Source organism: Pogona vitticeps, chromosome 2 (assembly GCF_051106095.1).
Source record: "Pogona vitticeps strain Pit_001003342236 chromosome 2, PviZW2.1, whole genome shotgun sequence".
Taxonomy (NCBI): Eukaryota; Metazoa; Chordata; class Lepidosauria; order Squamata; family Agamidae; genus Pogona; species Pogona vitticeps.
In genome coordinates this window covers 148,543,489-148,570,652 of record NC_135784.1, presented here as the reverse complement: position 1 = coordinate 148,570,652, position 27,164 = coordinate 148,543,489, and the positions used below count along the sequence as shown (strand labels likewise).

Genomic DNA, 27,164 nt, shown 5'->3' with positions numbered 1-27,164 from the left:
CATGTGTTCTAGTCTGTGGGATTTTAGGATAAGCATTGCACACGTTGGCTTTGAAATATTTAGCTAACAACAGAAAGACAAAAGGCTTATAGATCAGGAGATGGAAGTAGCAGTTTTTTTCCCCTGGAACATCTGGATCAAGTGGACACTGATTTAACCAGCAACCTCTAGAGTTGTTGTAGGAACTTTAAAATAACAGATTAAGAAATTTAAAAGTGGTGGGGGTGGTGAGGCTTGTGTCAGTGATAGGATGAGCTACAGCTAAGGTTTCTGGACTATGTTTGGAAGTCAGATTTCCGTTATTTCCACAAATAGTTGTTTATTTGTTTATGGAAGCAAACCACCAATCAATGCTCTTTCTTGTTGTGTAGCAACTTGTTGTGTACTTATAATGAAGGAGCCAAAAAAGATGTATTGGATGATGTTGTCTCAATCCATATAAGATGTGAGGGGAATATGTGACCCTCTCCAGATGTCAGACTCCAACTGCCATCAGCCTTAGCCAGCATGGACAACAGTGAGGCATAGCAAGAGCTGTAGTTTAGTGACATCTGGAAGCCCACATGTTCCTTATTCCTGATATAACTCTTCATGCCATCAAAGGCAGATCCACACAATTGTTAGCCTCTTGAAATAGTGCTGCATGTCGGCTCCTGGTTGTGCCTCAAAAGCAGAGGGATGAACTTAATTATGAGTAATGGCAAATCTCCCTTTCACCTCAGTTTGCAGTGGTGTCAATTTTGCATCTGGTAAATGCTGCATTGGTGACTTTGAGCAAGGAGATTATTTTGTTGTTTAATCGTTAAGTCGTGTCTGACTCTTTGTAACCCCAGGGACCAGAGCACGCCAGGCCCTCCTGTCTTCCACTGTCTCCCGGAGTTGGGTCAAATTCATGTTGGTAGCTTCTGTGACACTGTCCAACCATCTCGTCCTCTGTCATCCTCTTCTCCTCCTTCCTTCACACTTTCCCAACATCAGGGGCTTTTCCAGGGAGTCTTCTCTTCTCATGAAATGGCCAAAGTATTGGAGCCTCAGCTTCAGGACCTGTCCTTCCAGTGAGCACTCAGGCTTGATTTCCTTCAAAATGGATAGCTTTGTTCTCTTTGCAGTTCAGGAGACTCTCAAGAGTCTCCTCCTGCACCACAATTCAAAAGCATCAATTCTTTGGTGATCAGTCTTCTTTATGGCCCATCTCTCACTACCATACATCGCTACCAGAGCTTCTATGTGGACCTTTGTCTCTGCTTTTTAAGATGCTGTTGAGGTTTGTCATCGCTTTCCTCCTGGAAGCAGGCGTCGTTTAATTTCGGGGCTGCTGTCACCATCTGCAGTGATCATGGAGCCCAAGAAAGTAAAATCTGTCTAAGGAGATTATACAACCTGCAATTTCAAGTGAGCACTGCAGGATTAATGGCTGGACAGAGTTAGCCAACATTCCAAAGAGTCTACTCAGCTGTAGTATCTTAATTAATGATGAGTGTTGTCCTGAGAGGAAACAGTGTTTTGCTTTTAGTCGCACTACCGTCTCAAGACCATTTGTTAAGATCACTTTGGTATGCTAAGGATATGGGTTATGTATGATGGCTTCTTCATTTGCTTGTTGGCAGCAGCACTGTAGCACTTTTGGCTATTCTTTTCTCCAGTCCTGCTTACTGAACATGGGACTGTGGGTGATTTATTTTTTGCCTCCATTGCTTCCATGCACCTCAGAGTATTGTACAAGAAAAACATTAAAATAATGCACCAATCACAGAACCAAACAGCAAGAAAGCATAGTACAACACCAAACAACGTGGAATAATATACAGTAGATACACATAGGAGATAAAGAAATATCTCTAAAACTATAAAATGAGTACGGAATAGCTGCCAGATGACACCTTCCCGAGGAGAGGTTAGGACACTGCCAGCACAGGTTGTCTCTTCAGCTTTACCTCAGAAAATGGTGCTACCCTGAGGAGAACTTCTGAGGAAGACTTTGTCAGCTTGGCAAAGTGTGAAGAAGACAGTCCCACAAATACCAAGTCCTCAAGTTGAGTTGTACTTTTAAGGTTCAGTGCCAGCACCTTGTCTTAAGCTTGGATTCAGATCTGGAATCAGTGGAGCTGTTTTCTGTGGAACTGAGATATAATTTCCATACCTCAGTTATCTCCCTGGTGGTTATATTTTGCCCTAACTGCAATTTTTGAACAGTCTTCAAAGGTAGTCCTATGTATTGGTTTTGCCTGGATGTTACCAGACCATATTAGTAGTTGAAATTTGTGCTTTAGCTCAGTCACTGACATCAGATCAGCCTCTAGTACTAAAGAAGGATTTATGAGCATTCCTCAACTATCTGATCATATAGGAAGATAGCAACCTCATCTAGAGCTGTTAAAAATCAGTTAAAAGAAAATAAGTATATACCAGTAACATCTTTATCTTGCCAGAAAATTATAGCTTTAGAGAGAACAGATATATGTGCCCTCAAGAAAAGTAACCTGTTTAATGGGTCCAGTGTTATCCCCTCCACTAGTAATTTTCCATTTTTTGCTTTTGCAAGTGGTGTATTTGGGTTTATTTTTATTACCCCCCAGCTTCCTTACAAGGGAACGTTCTGTTTCTGTCATCTGTCAGATTTTCTCAGAAGCCTTGGCCTTTGTAATTTGATGCAACAGAATGCTTGCATAACATTTGATTATTGAAATAAATGCCATGGGTCTGTCCTAGCGTGTGGATGTGTGCTTCATTTAAAAAAAAAAAATGGCCCAGAAACAATTTAGAAACTTTAAGGGAAGTTGTATCTCTGATGCCTTTTGTATTTAGGGATACCACTCTCCACTTTCAACAGACCATCATCATATTGGTTCATGGGATTTTGAAAAAATAATTTGAATTGAGTTTCCTTCCTTGATCCCATTTTGCAAAACAAGGCCTTTCCATTTAAGAAACAGATTAACCAACAAAATCACACACACAAAAAAAAACCCAAAGGAAAAAACCAACAGACATCACATTTGTTTCAGTTCAATCCAGTTGTTAACAGGGTGGGGTGGGCTTAGCCAACCATATCCATAATCTACACTGGAAGGATTTGTTTTCCACCTTTGTACCTTCGGTCCACTTTCTTTAAATTAGAGATGTGAGAGGGGATGGAAAGGGAAAGGGTAGCAGATGAAACTGCCAGGTTGCTTATCTCTCTCAGAGGCAAGACTAAATATTCAAGTTTCTCCATAATCAGGGAGAGAGGGAGCAAAAAGAAGATATAATGTCAGGAGCAACTGGTCAAGCAGAAGTACTTCTGAGGAGATATTTAGAAACTAAATATGAGACTGAAACATGGTGGCAACAGAAGGAGCATAAGGTTTCCACCCTGGGCAGTCCTAGTACAACTTTGTTCAAGAGAGTGGTATAACATCTAATGAGGGTTGACACATTACGTTCTGCACTCCAAGTATTGTTCAAGTGGAAAGAAAGAAGACAAATAGTAAAAAAACATACATGTGTATTCTGTGAGCCCACGGTGAGGAAAATTCTGTTTATTGTTGAGGAAATAAAATTAGCAGTGAAGACATGTCCGGACAAGATTCAAATAGCTGAAAATTCTCAGATAGGGATGTCATCATTTGCTCTCCTTGTACAGCAAAAAAAGTAGTTTTAAACTAGAAAGTTATAGATTGAAGTATTATGGTAGCAGAATGGGTTCAAAATGGTTTTTAATGGCTCATGCAGAAAATGCTGACTCCCTTTGTTAAGTGATGGTGATGATAACAATGACAATTACTCCATTGGAGGCCTGGATCAACAATCAGTTAAGCCCTGTTAATAGTTCACATGGGCATATCTACTTCAGTTTTCCAGCTTCTTGGGGGAAAAAAACCGTATCAGTTTCAGTGGTATAAAAATAGCCTCCTCCTTGTACTGCAGATGCCAACGGTGTCTATTGTATGTGCGGGTGTGTATGCCACAGTGACTATCAGTCAATTGTGTGGACCTCTCAAATTCTAAGCAAAGAAGCTTGACCCATTCCCTCAGTTATTCACTTGCACATAATCAGCAAAGTTGGGATTGCCATCTTGTCGGTTGACTTTCCCTTCCAGCTGTGCCTTTAATGTGGACATTATCAAGTGCTGTTTTTCTCCATGCAATGAAATGCTGATTTCTCCTCATTAAGACACTGTTAAAGGCAAGCAGTAGGCAAGGTTTTTTTTTCTGATTATTATCAGCCCAATGTCATGTGGAGTAAAAACATCTAGGGAAAGAAAGCATGCTATTTAGTATAGCAAGTGATAAGAAAGATTTTTCACTGTCTAAGAGTGAAGAGAGCCATTGCCGGCCAAGAGAACACCATAATGGACTCTGCAACCAAATAATCAGACCTGATAAAAAAGGGCATTTTTAAGAGGTTGGAAAAGTTACTTTTTAAGACTACAACTTTTATATTTCTCAGAATGACCAGTGGCTGTGCTGGCTGGGAGTCTGTAGTCTAAAAAGTAATTTTCACAATATATACAGGCCCCCTGCCCAATGTTCTCCTGTCTGCAGGCATGGGAAAACTGATGGGGGTGCCAGAGAGAGGGATTATTTTTAAACAAGGCAGCTGCCTTGCCAGGTGTACGGTTACATAAATGTCTCCAGTTTGGATGTAACATCTCGAAATACTGAACATTTCCAGATCTTGTTGTCCAAACACAACAGAGACACACCCATCTCCATTCTAGCCCCTGAGGCTGAGATGGGTAAGCAGAACTGAATCAGCTTGAAATCAATTAAAGCATTTCCTGGTTTGACTTCTCTTCTGCTCAAGCAGCATCAAAACAGTACATTCCTAGAAACCAAACAACTGTGGATGTTCAGCTTGGGAAAACAGTGGCCTAAATTCTAACTGTTTGTACAGATGCGTTAGATGTGTGAGATTTCCTTCTTAAATCCTGTCGATCTTAATTTGAGCTGTAAAGCCCACTATTTTTGTTTCTAATGGAAAGCCCTAAGCATCCTACTTTCGTCCTGGCCAGAGATCTAAAAACATTACCTTTTGGGGCCACACCTCAAGAGAATCTTCAGCCAGTAAGGGTTTCTGAGATTTTGTGACCCCCAAATGTTTATATTTTTATAAGCTCTGTTTATGGATGGCTGTTTTCCTTTGCCACGCCCATGAGAAGACATGCCCTCATTACATCCACTTCTTTCATTCCAGTGGTAGTATGTTCTTTCCCTTCACTGCCTAAGTAGCAGCTGCAGCACTTCTCAAGCTGTGCTTTCTCTGCTGCAAGTTGGAGTGGGGGAGCCCAGGTAGGGAGACTCGCCAATCCCAACCTCAGGGAACTACTACCAGTTTTCCCTCAGGCACAATCCATAGCTGTAACTGCCTTCACAATCATCTTCCAGATGTGACAGTGCCTTTGAGTAGTATCTCCTCACTTCATAACACTTCCCATCTGTTGGTCATAGTGGACATTTACAGACATAACTGAACATTGAAGTTGTTACATACAAATATCATTTGTTTCTGTTGCTTTTGCAGCAGATCTGGAATGTCCTTCACAAATGGGAAAATAGGGCTCCGAGATTTCCCCACTTTAACAGCCAGTTCAGCAAGGATTGAACTGATTCTGGAAGTTTAAGTCTTTAAAATAACATTTCCAAACTCTAAACTGAGCCGAGCCCCAAATTTATTGTGCTCCTCTTTTCTTTTCTTTTCTTTTCTTTTCTTTTCTTTTCTTTTCTTTTCTTTTCTTTTCTTTTCTTTTCTTTTCTTGAAAGAGACCTTGTATTCATGGCTCCAGTTTATTGCCTTCTTTTGCAGGCTTGGCTCATAAGATTTTTTTATCAGCCAGAAGGCAAGGCTTCTGGCAGACAGGCCTTTGCACGTATATTTTCTCTGTTTATATTCCACAGGTGGTAGTTCAGCAAAGCAGACAACGTGGGAAGGGGGACACCGCGTTCCTACGCTGGCCTATTGGATAGGAAAGATCCCAGGAAATGTGACAAGCCCTGTGCTATTAAGGTAGGAGAGCAAAACGTTCGCAGTTACGTTGCATAACTTTGAGAACTGATGACCAACTCTCACATATATCAGGAGGACTGATGAGAACACACATTGCTTAAAAAGGAAGGACCTCACATTTCTTTAATGATAAACAAAATTCACGAAAGGAAGATTTGTACTTAGTTAACCAGTAACGTGCCCCGCTAAGTGTCCACAGCTCTGTGCAATCCTTCATGTCCTTTAGCCCCTTCTTTCAGAGCTAGGCTAAACAGGGATCATAAAGGTGGCTTTTTGAAAAACTATGCAGTTATCAGGGTGAGCAGGTTCAAACAGGTCAGTAACTGAGCTAGAGCAGTACTTTCACAGAAATTGTTGTCCTAATAGATAAGATGGAGCTTAAAGCAAACCAGAAGGTTAAACTGAAGATGTTTGTTCAGATAAAGATTTCAAAATCTCTCTCTCTCTCTCTCATTAGGATGGGGGAAAGGCTGTTTCACTGGAAGGCATACTTTTGTGTCATTACGTCTGCACATTAAGCCCTGTTCAGTCATTAAGGAAGTGCATAGAGACCCCTCATAAAATAAGGGGAACACAGATACACACACGTAAGCACCCTGTTATATTGAACATGGCAAAGTAGCTCCCTGAAGTGGAGGAGGCTCTTGGACTCAAAAAGATCTTTTCATGTGAGCCTCCAGTACTGAGGTTCTGGCTTACATGGAGAAGCTACTTGGATAGAGCAGCCTCTCACTTTTCAGATATTTGCATTTCTGTGTTCAGTGCAGTAACAAACGAGACAGGGGCAGTGTGCTCCCCTTAAAGTGTGAAGGCACCAGTTGACTCCTTAAGGCTGGATAGGACAATTGACAAGGCATCTCGCATCTAAGCATTTATCCACATGACCTGATGTGGGCGCTTCCCCCAAAGTTGTCAAGTCTGCATGTTTTCTATACTGCAGTTCCCACATTACTCTTCCATAGATGTGCTGCTGATGCACTTTTATCTTGGCTAAAATTGTAAGTTGGTGGTTGGAGGTAGCTTCAGTCACTGTTGTATTATGATACTTCTGGCAAGGAACTATCTTCTTAGATCGATTCCCACCCTCCACCTCCAATACAATATTCATGTAGGTCTACTCTGTAGTAGATTGGGACTGCTGAAACTTAGGATATTACTTGGATATCACCATAGCATAGTGATGAAAAAATAAGTTCCACCTGCAACTGGACTTGTGTGTTCTCCCTGTGCCTTACCTTTTCCACATGGCTGGGAAGAGGAATTTGGAGGCTTCTGCTTGCTATAAATGACAGTTAATCTTAGCTGTGATTCATTTCCAACAGCAAAACATTGACCCATAGCCTCATGCAATTGTTAGGAATCCAGGTGGGTAATTGTGTAAGGAGGGAGTGGGATTTGTCACAAATCCAAGTGACCCTTCACATATGGAAAGTGACTTCTGAAGAAGAGAGGTTTCCTTATCTATGATTGCTGTGGAAACATTGTGGAAAATCAGCCATCCCTGTGCCATTTACTCACCTGGGTTCTTAACATCTGAATTTTGTTGTTCGGTATTGTATGTACAGTTGCATCTCACTTAAGGCTGAAAGGCTGGACTTCCCTTTGAATGGATAAGATGGAGCTTAAAGCAAACCAGAAGAAACATCCACCTCATGTTTGTTCTTCCTTTTGCCCTACTGCTTCCAACTTCTTCCAGCATTGTAGTCTTTTCCAGTGATTCCTCTCTCTTCTCCTGAAATACTGAAAGTACAATAGCCTCATTTGAGCCACATTTTTAGAGTCCAGGCCTGATTGGACTTTGGCCCTGGTTTACATGTCTTGCTGGCAGTCTGTGGCATCTGTAAAGTTCTCATCCAACCCTACATTTCAAATGAATTGGGGGTATTCCTGATCCCTTTCTTCGCTGTCTCGCTTGCATGTCTGTAAACAGTAATAGGAAATGCCATAGTATGGATGATCTTGGTCCCCAAGAATGACACATCTTAAGGATCTTTGCTAATTCTTTCACAGCTGCTCTTTCATGACTCAGTCTTTTTCTGATTTCTTGGCTGCAGTCTTCCTTTGGATTGATCGTTTAACCAAGATGTAGAATATCTTTGACTATTTTGATTGCTTTACTGCCAACATTAATGTTATGTAATACTTCTGTAGTCATTGTTTTTGTTTTTTAATGTTTACCTGTAGTCTTCCTTCTTTACTTTATTCTTTAACCTCCTCAATCATCATTTGAAATCATTTACATTTTTTGCCAATAGTGCAGTGTCATCTGCATATCTAAAATCGTTAAAGTTACTGCGTGGGTTTTGATTTATGAAGCTGGCTAGTTTACGTTAAGCATAGGTAAGATTAACAATAATATTGTGTTCAAGCTGTGTGATTTCTAGAGGAGAAGCCATGTTGGTCTGTAATCTGTTATAATCAAAACAAGAAAATGTCTTATGGCACTTTGATGACTAACAGCTTTTATTTTGCATACATTTTGTGGACTGCAATCCACTTCTTCAGGTGCCTTTATGCATTTTTAGTTGGATCTTAAGGGCTGCAATCCATTAAAAATCTATGCCATAGCCACAAGACTATTCTTTCTGTTGCAGCAGTAATTAACCAAAAGTGGGATCTTCTCAGTTCTTTGCAACAATGGTGTAGAATGAGAAGCAATGGGGAGCACATAAACCCTAAGGAGAGGAGAAACTAGGATCATTCACATCTCACTAGATAGTACATTACTGTGACAATGCCCGGACTCTGCCTATGTGTGTGAAGCGATTTGAATGCTGAAAAATTTCAGAGTTTTATTAATGGTGTGCCCATTTCTTTCCAAAGACAAACAAGCGTTCAGCTGAGTAACTTTAGAAAAAAAATATTCTAACCAATATCAAACAGCAGTGGAAACTATGAAAACTTTAGTGATTGTGCTTGTGGCAATGAAGCTGTACCCAAGAGAGGAGGAGAAGGGTGTAACTGGGCAGGATCATATCGGGTTTGCTAGTGATGAGGTGAAGCTCTGGAGGCTGAAGACACTTGTTGAGAGATACTTAAAAGAAGGGCTGGCCACCAGACCTTTCCTAAACTGCCCTGGCGGTTTCTTGTCTTCAAGTCATAGGCTAACAAGAGTCACTGCAGGAGCAGAGTTTTTGTTATTTATATCTCCTATCAGGAAAGGGACATGATGCCGGGATTAGCTCGCTTCCTGACATAGTCCGTTTGGGAGCTGGGGAGCTTCAAAGCACAGGCAAGCCACAGCCTGGGTTACTTCCTTGGGCACGGCCTCCTTGCCATCCTTGCCTCCCGGGAGATATGGATCGTAGGCTTCATTGCATTACCTTCTGCTGGCAGCTGCCTGTTGAAACGGATATAGGGTGTGAAATATGAGTAAAGGAAGTTCTTCTGCTCCTGTCATGGGATCCCAAGTGGGGAGGAAGGGGGCTCCTTTCGCAGAACTCAGGAATTAGAAGCATAGGGAAATAACCTCCACCCCCACCACCCCTTTCAGCAGGCCCAAGAGCCACTGGAACTGAGTATCAGTGAGAAAATACCATAGGATTCACTTACAGGAGGCCTAGGCAGCGGTTCTGCTGGCAAAGAAGAAGTGAGGCCTGTCAGCAGAATATGTCTGAACAAGGGAGCTAAAAAAGCAGCAGAGGCAAAGAGGGGATCTATGACCTGTCATTAGGACGGTGTGGCAGCTTAAGACCTCATCCGGGCATATTGTTCATATCTGCGACCCTTTAATAAGAGCTGCTGTTTTTCTAGGCAGAGATGGAGGTGGCCGAGACTGGCACCTTGGTGCAGAGAGAGAGAGAGAGAGAGAGAGAAAGAGAGATTGGCTTTACTCCTGATCTCCTGATCTCCACTGTGGCTCCCATCTGAATTCAGGCCTCCCTGTGCCTCTGCAAGCATTGGACTGTATGTTTCCACTGCTACCTTTGGCCGACACAGACAGCAGAAGTGTGCCTGCCGTTCAGCACCCAGGGCAGAGGCAGACGGTTAAACGCTTCCCCCTCCATGTTCTGCAGTTCCAGTTGGGCTCCCTTCCTGATGGTGGCTGCTTAGTCATGAAAAATCAGGGCTGTGAGATCAGTACATACAAGGAAAACGCAGGCGTTGGCTTCTAGGCTGTGATCCATGAGCTTATACGTCCATAATTCAAATCTTACCTTGTTCATGAACTTTAAAAGTAACTTTGGACAAACCCGTGTTGCCTTAGCCTTCACCTGCAGGGATGAGTATAATGCGTCCCAGAGACAATATGTGCCCTCACTTCAGGGCCCATCAGACTTATTTATTTATTTATTTTATTTATTTATTTAATTTATATGCCGCCCACTCTACCCAAAGGTCTCTGGGCGGCTTACAACAATTAAAATTCAATGGAATAAAATAAAATGATTAAAATACAATTAAAATACAATTAAAATACAATTAAAATTGCCATCATTAAGACCCACAGTTAATGTTATTTCAATTAAAAGCCTTCTGGAACAGGAAGGTTTTGACCTGGCGCCGAAATATCATCAGTGTCGGCGCCAGGCGAATTTCAGTTGGGAGGGCGTTCCATAGTCTGGGGGCAGCTGCCGAGAAGGCCCTTTGTCTACAAGCCATCCCTCTTACCTCCTTGAGGGATGGCTCTTTCAAAAGGGCCCCCTGGCTAGATCTTAACTTCCTTACCTTTCCCCACTTTAAAAATTGCTTTTGTCAGCCAAAAGAAGCAGCAGAAAAAAAAAAGTGAACTGGTGCTTCTGAAAACAAGGTTACCTTCCTGGTTTTAAGCAGCATGAATGAATGAATGAATGAATGAATGAATGAATGAATGAATGAATGAATAAATAAATAAATAAATAAATAAATAAATAAATAAATAAATAAATAAATAATCAAATAAATAACCATTTTTCAATATTGAAAGTAGACAATCAACTTCTTCCAGATCTGTTTTTCCCATTGTCCTACACGTCTGGCAGTCTCTGCAGGCCTTAGGAGAACCTGAGGCCAGAAAAGGGCTCCCAGACTTGCCCAAGTCATCCAGCACTGATCGGCTGTATTTGGAGACTTGTTTTAACATTGCTGAGATCACATGTATGGAGTGCAACTTATGGGGAAAATACGATTGTTCTTTATCTGCCAAATCTTTAGCTGCAGACCTCTGTTCTTTCTTATCTAATTGTCTAGCATGGAAAGTTACAACTTTGTTTAAATCCTAAGAATGTTAGTTTTCACTGTAAAAGCATTTCCTTATCTACGTAATCACCAGGATGACTTTTTTTTTTTAAGAAAAAGAAAGGTATGGAAATATAAGGGTTTCTGCTGAAAATCCTAGAAGCTAAGGTCGGCTGGGATGTTTTCCATGGTTAAAGAGATAAGCATCTTATAATTTTGCAGTATCTCCTTCTCCATGGCATATGGCTTATTCCTCTACCAAGTCAGCCACAGTCCTCATGAAGAAATGTTAAGTTCTGCTTCCCCAGAAAATTATGAAATTTATAGAAAAAGCATGTGTGTATTGGTCACAGAAAATGAGGAAACACTCTGTATAGCGCACAGGAGCTTGTTACCTAAATACAGAAAAACTTGGTAATCTTTCTTGTGGTGATTCAAGGCGACTCTCTTTATATGAGTTGTTGCGGATGCTGAATTCCACACCTAGTTCCCTTGTTCTTCCCTGCATGATATTCTTCCAAAGGTGCAGAAAGTACATATAACTCTGCTAGTCTAGCACTTTTGTCTTCAGTACATACATTAACTTATTACATTCAGGCCAGAATCCTGTTACTTCCACGCAGAGTATGTAAACAGTCATGCAAGTGAGTGTCTCTGTGTTGTTGACTGACCATCACATTCATCACATTTCCCAAGTCCTTTCATGTGCTGGGGTGCACAAGAGGAAAACTCCTGCACGATTGTAAGTGTTGTCGTCCCCCTCCCCCCCAGTATCACAAGGCTAGTGATAACCTTCATGCTGTACTCAGCTGGCTTTAAACAAAGTTAGGAAAATGTATGGAAGGTATGTCTAACTAGCAAATATACATGATGTTAGGAAGGAAGGGGAGGAAGGAAGGAAGGAAACCTCCATGTTCAAAGGCATTATACCTTTGATGTTTGCAGTAGACCAAGAAGGGAAGACCATACCTGCTGCTGCTAGAGAGGTAGATAGATGGACTAGCTAGGCTTGGTCTGATCGAACATAATCTAATTTTTAAAAATTGGATGTTTGTATTCCATTTCAGCTTTCAAAGGGCTGGAAGGGAAAATATAATAAAATGATTGTTTGAAAAGCCATGAAAACACATTCCTCCTGTGCTTCTTAACGAAGGAAAATGTCTATAGAGTAAGTTGTGAATATTTTCTGATTCTGATGAAGATTCAAGTATATGGAGGGTTACAGTTGGGTTGTATTTCTGTTTAAATTTAGAACTGAGATTAAGATTAGGATTTCATGTACACTTCTTACATTTCCTGACCCCTGTAAGGATTCTTGTTTCCCTTCCCTGCATCGCACAATAGGATCAAGATACTGAAAAACGGATGGCATGGCCTCTTCTCTTTATTGTGGTTGACTGAAAAAATGCCATGGAACATGTCTGTGTGTGTGATACTACGTTGCATTTGTTTAGGGGGGAAAAAACTACCCTAAAGGCAATGAGCTATAGGTTTTTTGTTTGTTTAAAAAGTTTTTCTGATAAAAAAGTGTTTCTGATATCTTTTTAATTGGGGGGGGAGGGGAGAAAATTGCCACGTAAGCCATGAATGCCGGCTTTTCTTGTAAGTAAATAAAAAACAGCTGTCATTTTTCAGGGTTTATGTTGGTTAGGGAAGCTCAAACCAAGGTTTTTATTCTCTTGAATTAACAGTAATAGTATGTTTTAGACTCACAATTGTGTTGACTTCACCTTTTGTAAAAGAAGAGGACTGTCAACTACTTGAAACAACCAGTGCATCTGAATGTGCGTTTTTCTGCTCCGGTTGTTTGGCTATTACTAAACCTCCTTGCATGTGCATCTACAAATACTTCTACAGCTGCTGGGCATTTCATACCCTGCAATACATTAATATTCTTTAGAGGTCAAAAAATACCTTAGAAGTCACTAAGTGCAAGTTTTTAAAATCTACCTGGATGTGAATTAAGAAGCAGGAACAAAGTGCAATAAAATAATCCAGACATCAACAAAAGCAGTCAAACTGAATTCAGTGAAATCACTTAATACCAAAGCCTTCCTATAAAAAGAGATGGAGAAAGCATGCCACTCTGAAATTTTTTCAGACTCTAACTCACATCACCCCTCACCATTGGCTGTATTGGCTAGGGCTGTTGGGAGTTCATTGTAACAATATCTTGAAAATCATATGTTCTTCATCTCTGGGATAAAGAATGCTCTCTGCTCTGCATCTTAACAAATTCTGCTTTTTGAACGTTTCTTGTTCATCAGTTCTATCCAATATAATTTTAGCCAAGCTGAATTTTCAAATGTGTACATTCCTTGTTGATTAAGGTACAAATTAAGAGTATGAACTGAGGGTTTGAGCCTCAGGTGTTGCATAATTTTTGCTCTCAGGCTTGGATTGTGGTTTTGGTATGTAATATTAATTGCTTGCCCCTTCTAATCTAAGTAGTGGAAAGTGTAGCACATTGCTTCCATGTCACTGTCCTTGTCATCACAAGACACTAACTGGATGTATCCCTTTGAATCTTACTAAATAATATATTGCGAAATGCCCCAGATAAAAAAAAAGGTGAAGGAGAAACGCAGGGTCTTTACCTTAACCATCGGGGAGAACTAATGTTCAAATCAGTTCTGAGTTATGTTCTTTTCTTGGCTCATCACAAGGACAGAGCTGAGCCAAGAAAAGAACATAACAGGCTGCAGTATATTATTCGTATCCTCAAAACAATCCTATGTGTTGAAAGAGAGTTATTTGCCCAACCTTAAGGGGTGAATGTTCTGACTGTGTTTGATTTGAACTTGAGTCTTCAAATACAAAATTATTGCCATAAAGCCACCTCTGCCAGTTCTTTGCATTCACTATGATTGAGGTAGAAAAAGAAACCTGCAGGCCCACATGGCAACATTTTACTGTCATTGGACGCTAACTGCTAGGGCTACCCACTGGCATGTGTCTGCCCATGCTGAGTGCTTCCTACACTGAACATAGATGCCTGCCTGCTTCCCAGGCTGCACATAATGGCAGGTGTCATGGAACCAATGACAGCTCACTTTCTTTTCTTTGAACCCCCTTTGAATCCTCTGGGTTTTCAGTTGCCCAAGCTGGACATCTGTTGCCTTCTCCTTTGTGTTAAGTGTCCCCACTTGTTTGCTCTTTGATCTGGTCCTCACGTTGGTTTAACTCACTGTGGTCTGTGTACTTGGCTTTGACACCTTCTACTCCCCTTCTTATGCTTTTGCACATGCTTCTAGGAACCTTATTTTTTTTTTGAAAGTAACTTGTTCTGGTAACCATAATTTGGGACCTCCAAGTGGTTGTTACGGTAGTTATTATCCCTCCTGCAGAAGAAATGCGTTGCCTGTGCCTCAACACTAGTGAGTGGTGGTCCCTTGTTACTGGGGCAACCATGGGAAAAAGCATGAAAATGCTCTCTGTTCCCTCAAGAAGCCTGTTTATTCCATGAAATGCTGTGAAGCAAAGTTTTATTTGGCACATTCCCAGATGCCTTGAACTACAGCGCATGCTAATACCTCATTTCCAGTCAGGGGGACTACTCTGAAATGATAACTGTTTTATTGGGGGTCCACCAATGAGTAAGTGTAGTAAAATGCCTCCATGTTGAATACTGGATCTTCCACTGCTCCGAGAAATGACAAGTGCAGCCATTTACTTTACAGACCCCAAAATAACTCAATTTCACCTCCTTACCGGAAAAAGTAATGTTAACAAAGTACTGTATTTGTAAAGTACTGTATTCTGATACAGAATTTAGGAGTGTTAAATGTTTGGACCACAACTCCCACAATGTTCTAGCCACTGGCTGGAGGGATTCTGGGAGTTGTAGTCAAAACAAACTAATGTTTCCAAGATCTATTCCGCTAACATGCGCACATACATTTACACCATTGGCTGTTGCTTTCAAGGGCAGGAAGACATGTCTCTCACAGTAAGAATTAATCCACTGGAAAAATACCAGTGATAATTAGACATTATTAGTACTTGTAAATGAATTCCCCAGGTGTTATTCCCTTATGATTGCTATTACATAAGCAAATGTTTGCCATGGAAGTGCCACTACAGTTATAACTAAGGCTCATAATTGCTGTGACATTTAGTCCTACCTAGGATATTGGCAGGTGTTAGCACTGGTGTTTTTTCCATTGTGTTTAAAGGCTTTCCCCCCTGCTTATTACACCAATTTTCGAAGAGGTAGTGAATTTCAGCATGCATAGCAAAAATCAAAGTAAATTGGATGAAATAATGTATAGCAAAAAGAAAAACAAAAGACTTGTTGTGTCTTAAAGACTAACAGATTTATTTCAAAGCGAGCTTTCCTGGATTACAATCTGCTTTCTTAGGTGCATGGAGTTAGGCCACAGGCTTTTATACACAGATAAAGCCTTTAAAATAAGGCCAACCCTACCATAAAAAACAGTAAATTAACTTTACAGTTAAAAACAATACAATGGGTTAACATTACATGCCAGTTTAAGAATATGTATTTTTATACCCTTCCTAAAAGCAAGAAATGTAAAAACCAGTCACAGTTCTGAAGGAAGTGCATGCTAGTGTCCGGCAGGCAAACAGAAGAAAACCCTATAAGTACTGTACCTTGGCACCAAGCGTCCCCTTTCAGTTTCTTTCAACCGCCACGTTGGGAGCCTCATAATTCTGATTCTGTGAATAAAAGAGAAAGAGAGCTTATTCTTGATTCCTTCCTGTTATCGGTCTTTTTTCTTTTAAACTATTAGATCAAACTCATTATAATCAGAGATTTTTTTCCTTTCCCCTCACTGTATATTACCCACCTGTAATTGTAGTTCTTCCAGTGGACCTCTGTGATTTACATATCATCCGCCCCATCCTCCCCCTGTCATGCCATTGTTTGCTTACTATTAAGCGGCGGTTGACACAACTGAAAGGGGACGCTTGGCACCAAGGTACTTATATGGGTGGGGTGAGGAGGGGCATATTCTACTGTTTTTATTGCTACTGCAGAAGCTCTAGAATCTTCCGCTGAGGCTCCAGCGTGCAGGTGTGAGTCACCCAGGGTGTGAATCACAGAGGTCCACTCGAAGAACTACAATTACAGGTGGGCAACCTGTCGTTACAAAAGAAGAGCAGCAAAGCTCTGCATATCTGCATGTACTTATACTTCAAATTATTTTACTTCTTTTGTTTTCCCAGAGTCATTTTACCAATGATTTCCTCTTCCAAATTTTGATTTAAGTATGTTTTGTGGAGGAGTAACTGACTAGGGCTCTGGGGAACAGGTCTTGACTCTCCAGTTGGCCATGAAAACTCACTCAGGGTGTGGAATTGGTGAAACCACTCCTTCAGTATTTCATTTACCTTGAAAAACCCTATTAGGGTTGCTATAAGTTGGTTCTGACTTGGTGGCACAGAACAACAATGTATTTTGTGGGGTTAGAAAGAAGATAGTCTCAATCATTAGAGAGTATTTATTGACCCTGTGAGAAGCATTAGCCTAATCTGGTGTGCCATCTGCTGATTTTCTAAGCTGTGTGGTCTGTTTTACCTACCAGCACAAGTGCTGGGAAGGCAGAGGAGGCTATGGGCCAGTCACAAAGGGTGTCATTCCTCTAGCAATAGCCTGACCCAGTACTATCCCACAGATCTGCAAATCTGTTTTGCCTGCCTTCTCCTTTTGAATTGCTCTTCATTAATTCTTCTTCAGTTACAACAACCGAATAGTAACAGCCCCCTTTTTTCAGTTATGCTCTTATTCGCCTAACCCTGCAGTTCCCTCCTCCTTCTGGCTCCAGGATAGGCTGGCTAGATGCACCACCTAGCGAGTCCCCTTGCTTCCCTGTTAACAAGCAGGTGGGTCAAGGTTTCCGTCACAGCTAAGTGACATTGGTGTCAGTGCAGTGGTTCCTCATAAATTACAGAGGCAAGTCGCTGCCAGTAAATGAGCCACCATTTGTATTTCGTCATTGTGCATCGGTCGTGTTCATAACAATGGATACCTTTTTGTAATACGAAAGGCCACCGAACGATGGGATTTATTATATAAATGGCTTGAGTCAGTAGAAAGAGCTTGATTAATGTAGAAATAAACTAAGATGTAACGGCAAGTAGGAATCGGGAAGGGCAATCAAACTGTAGAAAGGCGAAAAGTGGACTTGATATTGTAACGGGAACACTCAGGATTTGATGAGTCAAATCAATTAAAAACATGGATGTTCCCTCCAGTCAATTCCTGATGCTTTCCTTTCTTCCTCTGCCCCATCTTGTTGAAATGTGTTCTATTATGTAAAAACTGTTTTATGTATATACTTTTATGTATTTTTATGCTGTAAGCCACCTAGAGTGGTCTTAACCGACCAGATAGGTGGGATATTAAATAAATAAATAAATAAATAAATAAATAAATAAATAAATAAATAAATAAATAAATAAATAAATAAATAAATAAATAAAAAAAATAAGTACATTTTATGTTCTCCTCCACCATTTTCCCCCACATTATCCTTACCTTCTGTATTCTTTACCCTATCCCCAACTTTTAAAAAAAAAAAATGAATACAAATGGCAACTCATTACTTGGTGGCCATTTGCCAATGCAGTTTTTACATTATTGCACTCAAGTCAGCAGGGCTAACCCATAGGACCCAGGCCAGTAGCTTACTTAATGCACCAAGGTCAAGCACTAAGTTTCGTAACTCGGCCGCTATATAACAACTATTTAACTGCTTGAGAACCACCTCTATACCTGTATCTATATTGAATCTTGGACTATGAAAAATGAGGATTTTGTGGGATGGGAAAGATCCTTCCTGTGATCTGCACCTTGGGCAATCAGGGTGTGACACATTTGTTGTGGCCTCCACATTTTATGTTATTCTGGAAATCTAAAAAGTGCCAGCTTTAAGAGTGAAACACTGAGGGCAATCTCCGTAAAAGAGAATTCACTATACACGTGAAGAAGTTAATGAAAGCTAGCAGTAATATCGGGTGAGTGAAATGATTGCTTGAAGCAAAGGAGGAGACAGTGGCACAACGAGGAAATAAGTGCACCTGGCTGCCTTGTGAAGAGGGTGTGCCAGGCCGGTCTTGTTGGCTGTGCACCAGCAACCTTTTTATGAATGCTTATTAAGCATCTGTTGGGCAAGACTTTTATCAACGGTGCATATTAAACGAGGAGAAACAATTATCGCTTTACCGTCATGAACTAGAGTACTGGTTCTTTTAATTGCCCTTGGCAAGGGAAAAGACAGCGTCCTTTGGCTCCTTAAAGGCTAAAAAAATGCATATATATATCATGGGGCAGACTTGTGTAAGTAGAAGCCTGCTTCATAGTTTGTATGAAACGGACACTGGGGGACTTGGACTGATGAGGAAGGAAGAACATATATTGAGAAAGAGTGGAATGTTGCCACTGATTAATTCAGAGGATTATTTGCACATACAGGTTCTGAAAAAAAAATGAGACCTTTCAAATAATAGAACATACCTGTTTAGCTCGGAGTTGCTCTTCAAGCAAAGGCTGATCCCAGAACTGATGAGTCACAGTGACTCGGGAGTTTAAATTACAGAGTTCTGTGGGATAACTGGAGCCACAGAGTGGAACAGTTAATTTAAACTGTCACCCATTCTATTTCTGTGTTCCTAACACAATGCTAGTCAACCAACTGACAGCCTAAAAATGGAAGACAGTGAAGAACTAGAAAACTGTATAGTTGGCTAGACTTTCTTGTAAGGCACCCTACTCATTGTAGCTTGAAAGCAAGCTTTTTTCCCCCCGTATGAAATCACTGTTTCCTAAATAGCAAGTTTCTTCCGATTCTCCAGTTTTGTGAGGGAAGAAGGTGGTGGGCTGAAATGAGTCCTGTTGGTGTGCCCTCTTTGGAAGGCCCTCCACGGTGGCTGGCTTTCGTGTCCTTTTGATGGCAGGCGAAGGCCATTGTGTTGAACCAGGAATTTTAAATGTCTGTTTTATTTGGCATTTTGTTCCTATTCATCTCTAACGAATAAAGATCCATACAGAACGAGCCTGATGCTCTCAGGATTCCTTGCTGCTTATTTTCCTGCTCCTTATCTGGATAAACTTAAAACAACTAGTTAGAGATGGGTTATTCATATTCATAAAAGAAGCAAATATCCCGGACTCAGGTAGCCAGGATTCCCAGTCCTGCCTCCACGAACCGACTTGGCTACTTATGAGTTGCCGTGCAGCACACAGGGTCAGCATCCTGCTCCTCATGCCAATCTCCAACGAAGCCCGGCTGGGACTTCTCCACTTTCCTGCTCTTCTGGCCACTCCGGCCATGAGCGGCGGGATGACAGGTCAATTCAGAGAGGCTGGACTGGGGATCCTGGCTACCTGGGTCTGGGATATTCATTTTCATTTACAAATACAAATATCCCATTTATATTAGTCGTTCTTTTTTTCCTTTCCTTTCTTTCTCTTTCTCTTTTCTTTTTGTGTACGTATTTATATGCAAGGCTTCTGTGCCCATACAGTTGACTCTTACCTAGATCTGTAAGTATCTTCTCTAGAAACATTTTAACAAACAAACAAACAAATAACATATCACATTTCTTGGAATAGAGCAAGCACCTTTCTCCAAAATCTGACAAGCCAAACTGCTTTGCTTAATGGCATTTGATAATCACTGCCTGTGATGCCTTTATACGTTTTCTGCTCATTAAAAAGTAGGGCAGTAAAGTAGGTCAATGAAAGGAATGACTAGGCAGGCGGGGTGGTGGCGGCTGGACACGTACGTGGAATCGCACTGTTTTACTACCAGGTCCTCTGGGAAACAGTCTTCAGTTGAGCAACATCCCTGTATGGATGTGGTGTGTGTGTAGTGTTTTTTACCTAAGGGCTCTGGTTTGCTGCATGAGACACTGAAATTGAGAGTATCGTCATAATAAATTATATAGACAAAAGAGCAATAATGAGGGGAAACCCATTTGTTATCCTGGCATCATCTAGAATGCTTGCCAATACTTGCCCTTTTATTTTCTCAATTGTGTGACACATACTGTGTAATTTCCACTGCTACAGTGAGGGGGGAAAGAAAACATATGTGTGCAGGCTTACCAAAAGGATATTTGTTGAAAGAGGGATACTTCATTTATATTTATACCTGGCCTTTAGGCCCCAAAATGGACGTCTCAGTATGCCTTTGTTGTTGTTTAGTCGTGCCCGACTCTTCATGACCCCATGGACCAGAGCACACCAGGCCCTCCTGTCTTCCACTGCCTCCCGGAGTTGGGTCAAATTCATCTTGGTAGCGTGGTCTGCAAGCCAACGAAGAGGTAAAACATTCTATGCTGCCTAGATATGGGGAAGACAAAAAAGACATCAAAGGGACTCCCTCTTGAAGCAGGAGTTAATTAGATGGATAGAGACACTGACTAATCAAAAAATAGATACTAATGAAACATTATTGTTAATTTCATTATTCACAGGGGAAATGAGAAACTAGAATATAAAGAATTAGTTGCAAATCTTATAGGCACCGCAAGATCTGAAATCGCTAAAAATTGGGGAAAAAAACCCAAGATCTCTCATTGCAAGCATTCACAAGTAAAATATGGCATACATTGCTGATGGAAAAAATGACTAACAAAGTTAGATTACATAGTGGAGAAATAAACCACAGTACATTCACTGAAAATTGGAAGCCATTATTAAAACATACCGACAAAATAGACTTTGAGACATGTGGTTTGAAAAGAAATTTAGATTGTTGGTCGATACTGTTTAAAAAAGGAGACGGGGAATGGTATATATGTGATTTGGAGAATTGTGGGGAATAGTTTTGTATTTACTATTTGTAATATGGTTGATTGTCTTTTCATTCTTTAGAAATAAAATGAAAAGAAAAAATCACCAAAAAAATTCATCTTGGTAGCTTCAGTGACACTGTCCAACCATCTCGTTCTCTGTCATCCCGTTCTCCTAATGCCTTCACACTTTCCCAACATCAGCGTCTTTTCCAGGGAGTCTTCTCTTCTCATGAAATGGCCAAAGTACTGGAGCCTTAGCTTCAGGATTTGTCCTTCCAATGAGCACTCAGGGTTGATTTCCTTTAGAATGGATAAGTTTGTTCTTGCAGTCCAGGGGACTCTCAAGATCCTCCTCCTGCACCACAATTCAAAAGCATCAATTCTTCGGTGGTCAGCTTTCTTTATGATCCAGCTCTCACTTCCATACATCACTACAGGAAAAACCATAGCTTTGACTATTCAGACTTTTTTTGGCAAGGTGATGTCTCTGCTCTTTAAGATGCTGTCTAGGTTTGTCATCGCTTTCCAAGAAACAGGCGTCTTTTAATTTCGTGGGTGCTGTCTCCATCTACAGTGATCATGGAGCCCAGGAAAGTGAAATCTGTCACTGCCTTCATATCTTCCCCTTCTATTTGCCAGGAGGTGATGGGACCAGTGGCCATGATCTTAGTTTTTTTGATGTTGAGCTTCAGACCATTTTTGCGCTCTCCTCTTTCACCCTCATTACGAGGTTCCTTATTTCCTCCTCACTCTCTGCCATCAGAGTGGTATCATCTGCATATCGGAGGTTGTTGATATTTCTTCTGGCAGTCTTAATTCCGGCTTGGGATTCCTCCAGTCCGGCCTTTCACATGATGTATTCTGCATATAAGTTAAATAAGCAGGGAGACAATATACAGCCTTGCATGTCTTTGGAGGTTGCTTATTTGCTTTCAATAGAGTATGTGGACCGAGAACTCCCAGAACTACAAGCTGGATTCCGAAGGGGCAGAGGAACTAGAGACCAAATTGCTAACATGCACAGGATTACAGAGAAAGCCAGAGAGTATCAGAAAAACATCTACTTCTGCTTCATTGACTATGCAAAAGCTTTTGACTGTGTGGACCACAGCAAACTATGGCTAGTTCTTAAAGAAATGGGAGTGCTTGATCACCTTATCTATCTCCTGAGAAACCTGTATGTGGGACAGGAAACAACAGTTAGAACTGGATATGGAACAACTGATTGGTTGATTATTAGGAAAGGAGTATGACAAGGCCGTATTGTCCCCCAGTTTATTTAACTTATATGCAGAATACATCATGTGAAAGGCAGGACTGGAGGAACCCCAAGCCAGAATTAAGATTGCTGGAAGAAACATCAGCAGCCTCCAATATGCAGATGATACCAGTCTGATGGCAGATTTGCGCATCTGCCACATGGTCACAGACGTCCATGTTTATTAATCACTATCAGCTAGATGTTCGCCAGAAGTCTGATGCAGCTTTTAGAGATGCTATACTCACACCCTTCTGTGGGTAAGCCAGCTTGTTAGTCACCCAGATTGTGATTCACAGAGTCCACAAAGAAAAAGGACAGCTTACTTGCCTGTAATTGTAGTTCTTTGAGTGGCCCTCTATGATTCACACATTCCGACTCAGCCTCCCCACTGTCACACCCTTACTCCCAAGTGGTGGTTGACTTAACTGAAGGGAAAGCCTTGGCGCCAAGGTACATACATATCCTAGGGGGGAAGGGGCTTGTACTAATGTATCTTTTCTAACTGCATAAGCTCTAGAATATTTTGACAAGGCTCCGCGCATGCGCGGATCACCCAGAGTGTGAATCACAGAAGGCCACTCGAAGGACTACAAGTACAGGTAGGTAACCTGTCCTTCTTCTGACTCCACCTATCACTGATTGCTGTGCTTTCTTCTACTCCAAATGACTTGTGGTGATCAGCCACACCCACCTTAAACTTAATTAGTTATATGTCCATGTAATGATGCCTGTATGTTTAAGGTGTGGTGTCTGAATACTTAGGCTCAGGTGATAGGAGGTGGCATGTCTTGGCAGCCTGTGTCCAAACCTGTACAGAGCAGAAGCTCAGAGTCATACCGAGTGGGTTGTTTTTTCTCTTTCCACACAATGAATTTGCGGAACTTGATGTCACTTGCTGTCCAGTAGCAAGGGAACGGATCTGGGCCAAAGTCACCCAGGGGTCCCATGGCTTAGTGTGAACTTGAACATGGATCTCCTGGAACAGGTTTGTTCTGCTACTTCTGGCATTCTGTGAACAGTCTTGCCCTGACTTTGCACTCTCTAGATTCCCTGATTTAATGGAAGAGCACCAGCTTAACACAAATACCAGCTTAATTCTGGAGAAATGTTAATGCGGAAATACAAGCTAAAGCCAGGTCTCTTGTGGTATATTGAAAGCTGTTTTGTCAATGGAAGTTTACATATTACTTCTGAACACAAATGTGAATGGTTCTTGTAGAAATATATGGTTAGACATCACTGCATCTAACCCTGTTTTGAAAAGTGGTCTGTGCTAAGAAGATATGACCACATCCTATAGCATGGACTTCTGAAAATTGATTATATGTTTCAGGAAATACTTCCTTTTATCAGTCTTTAACTAATTTACAGTCAGTTTCACTGAACGATCCCTCGTTCTAGATCTTTTTACAACATGGAATAATTTCATTTTGTTCAAAGCTTTCATAATGCTGTAACTGTCTCACATGTCCCCAGTCCATCATTCCTTAGTCTCTTTTTGTAATACTAATTAAAAAAGCCAACATTATGCCTTTCCTCCCTATAAGGATGGTGCTTTCTCTATGGGGAAAAAAGTAAATTACCCTTAAGTTACCTATTTTTGGTACCTCCTCCAGTTCTGAAACACTGTATCCTGTTTTGGAAGTCTAGGAAGGATATTGTGGAAAAAGACAAATGAAATGTTTGAAAAAGGATAAACAAAAGATTTGAAAAATGAGAGGGGACCATGGCTCAATATGCTGAATGCTATTCCCACAGTGCCTGCATTTTCAAATAGGGGCATTAAGGGGTAGACATTAATCCACAAAGTCAATCATGAAGTATGAAAAAAAAAATACTATTCCATGTATACCAAGGTTATAGAAGAGAAGTTAATATTTCAGAATTTGCAGGCTCCTTGTAGGTGACAGTTGCATTCTAGAAACTTCTGACCACACCACAAAGACCTAAATCTTGTTCCTACTCTCAGCTAGAGTTGACCCATTGCATCAGTTGAATGGTAATTCAATACATCAGTGAATCCAGTGGATGGAATAAATAATTGGGACTAACTGTTGGACTTAGCCCGAGGTCCTCTTACATTGCAAGTTGTACATTTAAGAGAAAAATCTAGATTAGTCGGGGTAGTAAATTCTCCTACTATATACATTTTCTTTAGAATATTTAAGTAACATTGCCATCATTGGTCCCTGACCTCTCTCACATTGAAAGTACAGAATCAAAAAAGTTAATCATAATTTATATTTTAATTTACCTATCATACAGAACCATTTATAACATCTTTTTGGAACCAAAAACAGCTAACAACATTTAGAAATTAATGTACATATTTGGACAAAGGAAAAGAAAGACCAAGCACAAGCTATCAATCAACTGTCACAAAAAAAATGGAGCTTGGAAAGGTTAGGCTTTTGGCTGGCAACTTCCAGAATTCATAGCCAATGTCAAGGCTTACTGGTGAAGATGGTCTGGGAGTCATTTTCAACAACAACAACAACAACAAAAAGAGTAAAATTTATTAAAGCAATAAAAAGTGTACAGTTTTTAGGGTTCCCCCCCCCCCCAATCACACAAGTGCAAGGATGTTCACACAGGAGCAATTTCCTGCCTCATTTTCCCTGCTGCAGTTCCCAGGGAGACTATCAGGAACAGCATGGCATGTTGGAAAAGAGGCCGTGGAGGCTGAGAGAAACCTTGGGCAAGAGGCATGGTGTTTAAAGGCCTTACGGGGCTGGAGTGCCTGGAAAACAGGTTTGGATGCAACATCAAGTTTAAGAGCAGCCGCCTCCCAAGTGAGGATTGGTGTGATGTTTTCTGAACTCTGGATAGGAGAGGGAGATGTAGAAGTCTCGGTCGTTTGTATGGACAGGAACTGATCCAGATGTGAGCGCTCCAGACGTGAGATAGCATTCAGGCCTCGGGAGTGCGAAATCCAGCCCTGTTTCAGTGTGCTGTTGACGATGCTAGACGGAGAGTACACGGCTGGCTTCTGGATGTGTCAGTAAGAGATCCTTTTTGTAGCTCTGTTTAGCACTAAAGGATGTTCCGTGTGTAGTCATGTTGGCCACGTGACCACGGAAACTATCTTCGGACAAACGCTGGCTCTACGGCTTGGAGACGGGGATGAGCACTGCATCCTAGAATCGGAAACGACTGGACTAAATGTCAAGGGGAACCTTTACTTTAGCACTAAAATAGCAGCAGATCATCTTCTTCCTCTTGGCAAAGGTGGCAGGCTGCTGATGGAAATGGTAGATACCTTCTTTTAAAAGATGCCTGTAAATGTCGCTGCTGAGGAAAGCATAGCCCTTGGGAAATGACCTTGTTGAGGAGGGGTTTGTGAGAGATGCAGTGACAAGAATAAACTCTCCAGTCCCTCGATGAGAAAGTATCTTCTTCTCTTCCTTCCCTCCAGACGTTCAGAGAGATCCCCTTGCTCTGAGAGCCTCTGACCTGCAACAAGATTCCCAGGTGCCCAGCCCCTCATGTGGGTGAGTGGCAGGGATCCTGCTGATCAGTTCAGGTCCTCAGGTAATTTGGCCGTGTGGCGCAGGAAGCATGAGCTTGGCTGAATTGAGCTTTCAGCCCCACTCCTGCCTGCCCCCATCTCAGTTAATTTCTGTACAGTGTTTTTGCCAGATGTCAGATCACCCAACTACTCCTCATGTAGCTCTCCTTGTTCTGTCATATACTCAAGAAAACGACCATATAATGTTGCCATTTGTGACCCAACCTTAAGGCCTCGGAATCAGAAGATGAGGGTGGAAATGCTGACAGAATTCTTGGTAGGAACTATATGAGAAGGTTGGGGGTGGGGAGAAGCCCAGTACCATGCTCAATTTCGATCCTGTGAAAGCTGTTGTACCATAAATAAGTGAAACCATGTGTTCTTAGATTGTGAGATAGTATATTAAAAATACCAGTGTGCAAGAATCTTCCCCTTATTAAGTAACACAGACCTGTCTTGAAGCTGACCCAGTCATTCTGATGTTTTTGGCCTGCCTCTTTGAACATGCTACAGTGGTTTCATTTTAAAAGTTGAATCCTTGTGGCTGGATTCTACACAGATGCTTTGGATTCCTGTGTTATGCAGAGGGGTGGACCTGATGACCTTGTAGGTCCCTTCCAACTCCGTTATTATATGATTCTGTGACTTTCTCGTCTCTTAACAAATGATCACTTTGGCCCACACTAATTCCCCACCAACATGTATGACTGACAGGCCCTGTATGGGCTCTGAAATGTACATGGTTGCCTTCTCACAGAAAAGACAGAATTATCCTCAGAGAAAAGATGTGGAGTTTCACTGCCTTTATTCTTTTCTATTTGTATCTGCATCAAGGAGATAAACTAGAAGCCATTCATATTTTTATTTTAAAATTTCTTGTAGCTGCTTCCCCTCTGTGTGTATGTGTGCTTGCATGCGCATGCGCACACACACACACACACACACACACACAGAGAGAGAGAGAGAGAGAGAGAGAGAGAGAGAGGCACGCACACATACATATACGTATGTAGACAGGCACATACAAACACATGCTTGCATATATAGTACACCAAAACTCAGCTTTTGGTACTTCTCTGGAAGTTCTGTGTGACTCCAGCGAAGTCTGAGTAATTCCTTGGGCTACATCACTCATGGTCCCATCAGGCTGCTCTATCATTGGCCCCACTCTTTCTCACAGCCCTGAATTACTTGCCGCTTCCCTCCAGCCTTGTTGGAGTTCTTCCCTGTCACTTCAGTCCTAGGGGGAGCAGCAGGAAAGGGAGGCAAAAGGAGGAGGAGGGGACTGGCTGAAAGGAAAGAGGCCAGCATGGAGTAGGGCCAAACACCATTCATGGGATAGGTTTCTCTTTTCTGTAGGCCGCAGATCTTTGCAAGAGGAAAGATGGCAGAATAAGGGTATACAGAATAAGGGTCCTATACATCAAATGTATAGGACTAGTTCTTCCCCCAGAGGGGAGAAACCCCCTGGGCTCCCAGAAGGATCT

At 41.4% G+C, this 27,164-nt stretch overlaps 1 protein-coding gene across 14 annotated transcripts in view; it reads left to right on the top strand.

Annotated features, from left to right (window-relative positions):
• Positions 1-27,164, top strand: part of ARSG (arylsulfatase G) — a 166,932-nt gene that overhangs the window by 103,154 nt on the left and 36,614 nt on the right. For 8 of the 14 annotated variants that reach the window (XM_072990791.2, XM_072990789.2, XM_072990788.2 and 5 more), the window contains one exon: positions 5,878-5,986. In XM_072990791.2, coding sequence (XP_072846892.2) covers positions 5,878-5,986 — 109 coding nt within the window. Of the gene's footprint in view, positions 1-5,877; positions 5,987-20,315; positions 20,435-25,584; positions 25,701-27,164 lie in introns of all 14 variants that reach the window. The other 6 variants (XM_072990787.2, XM_078384342.1, XM_072990790.2 and 3 more) reach the window with 3 other exon arrangements.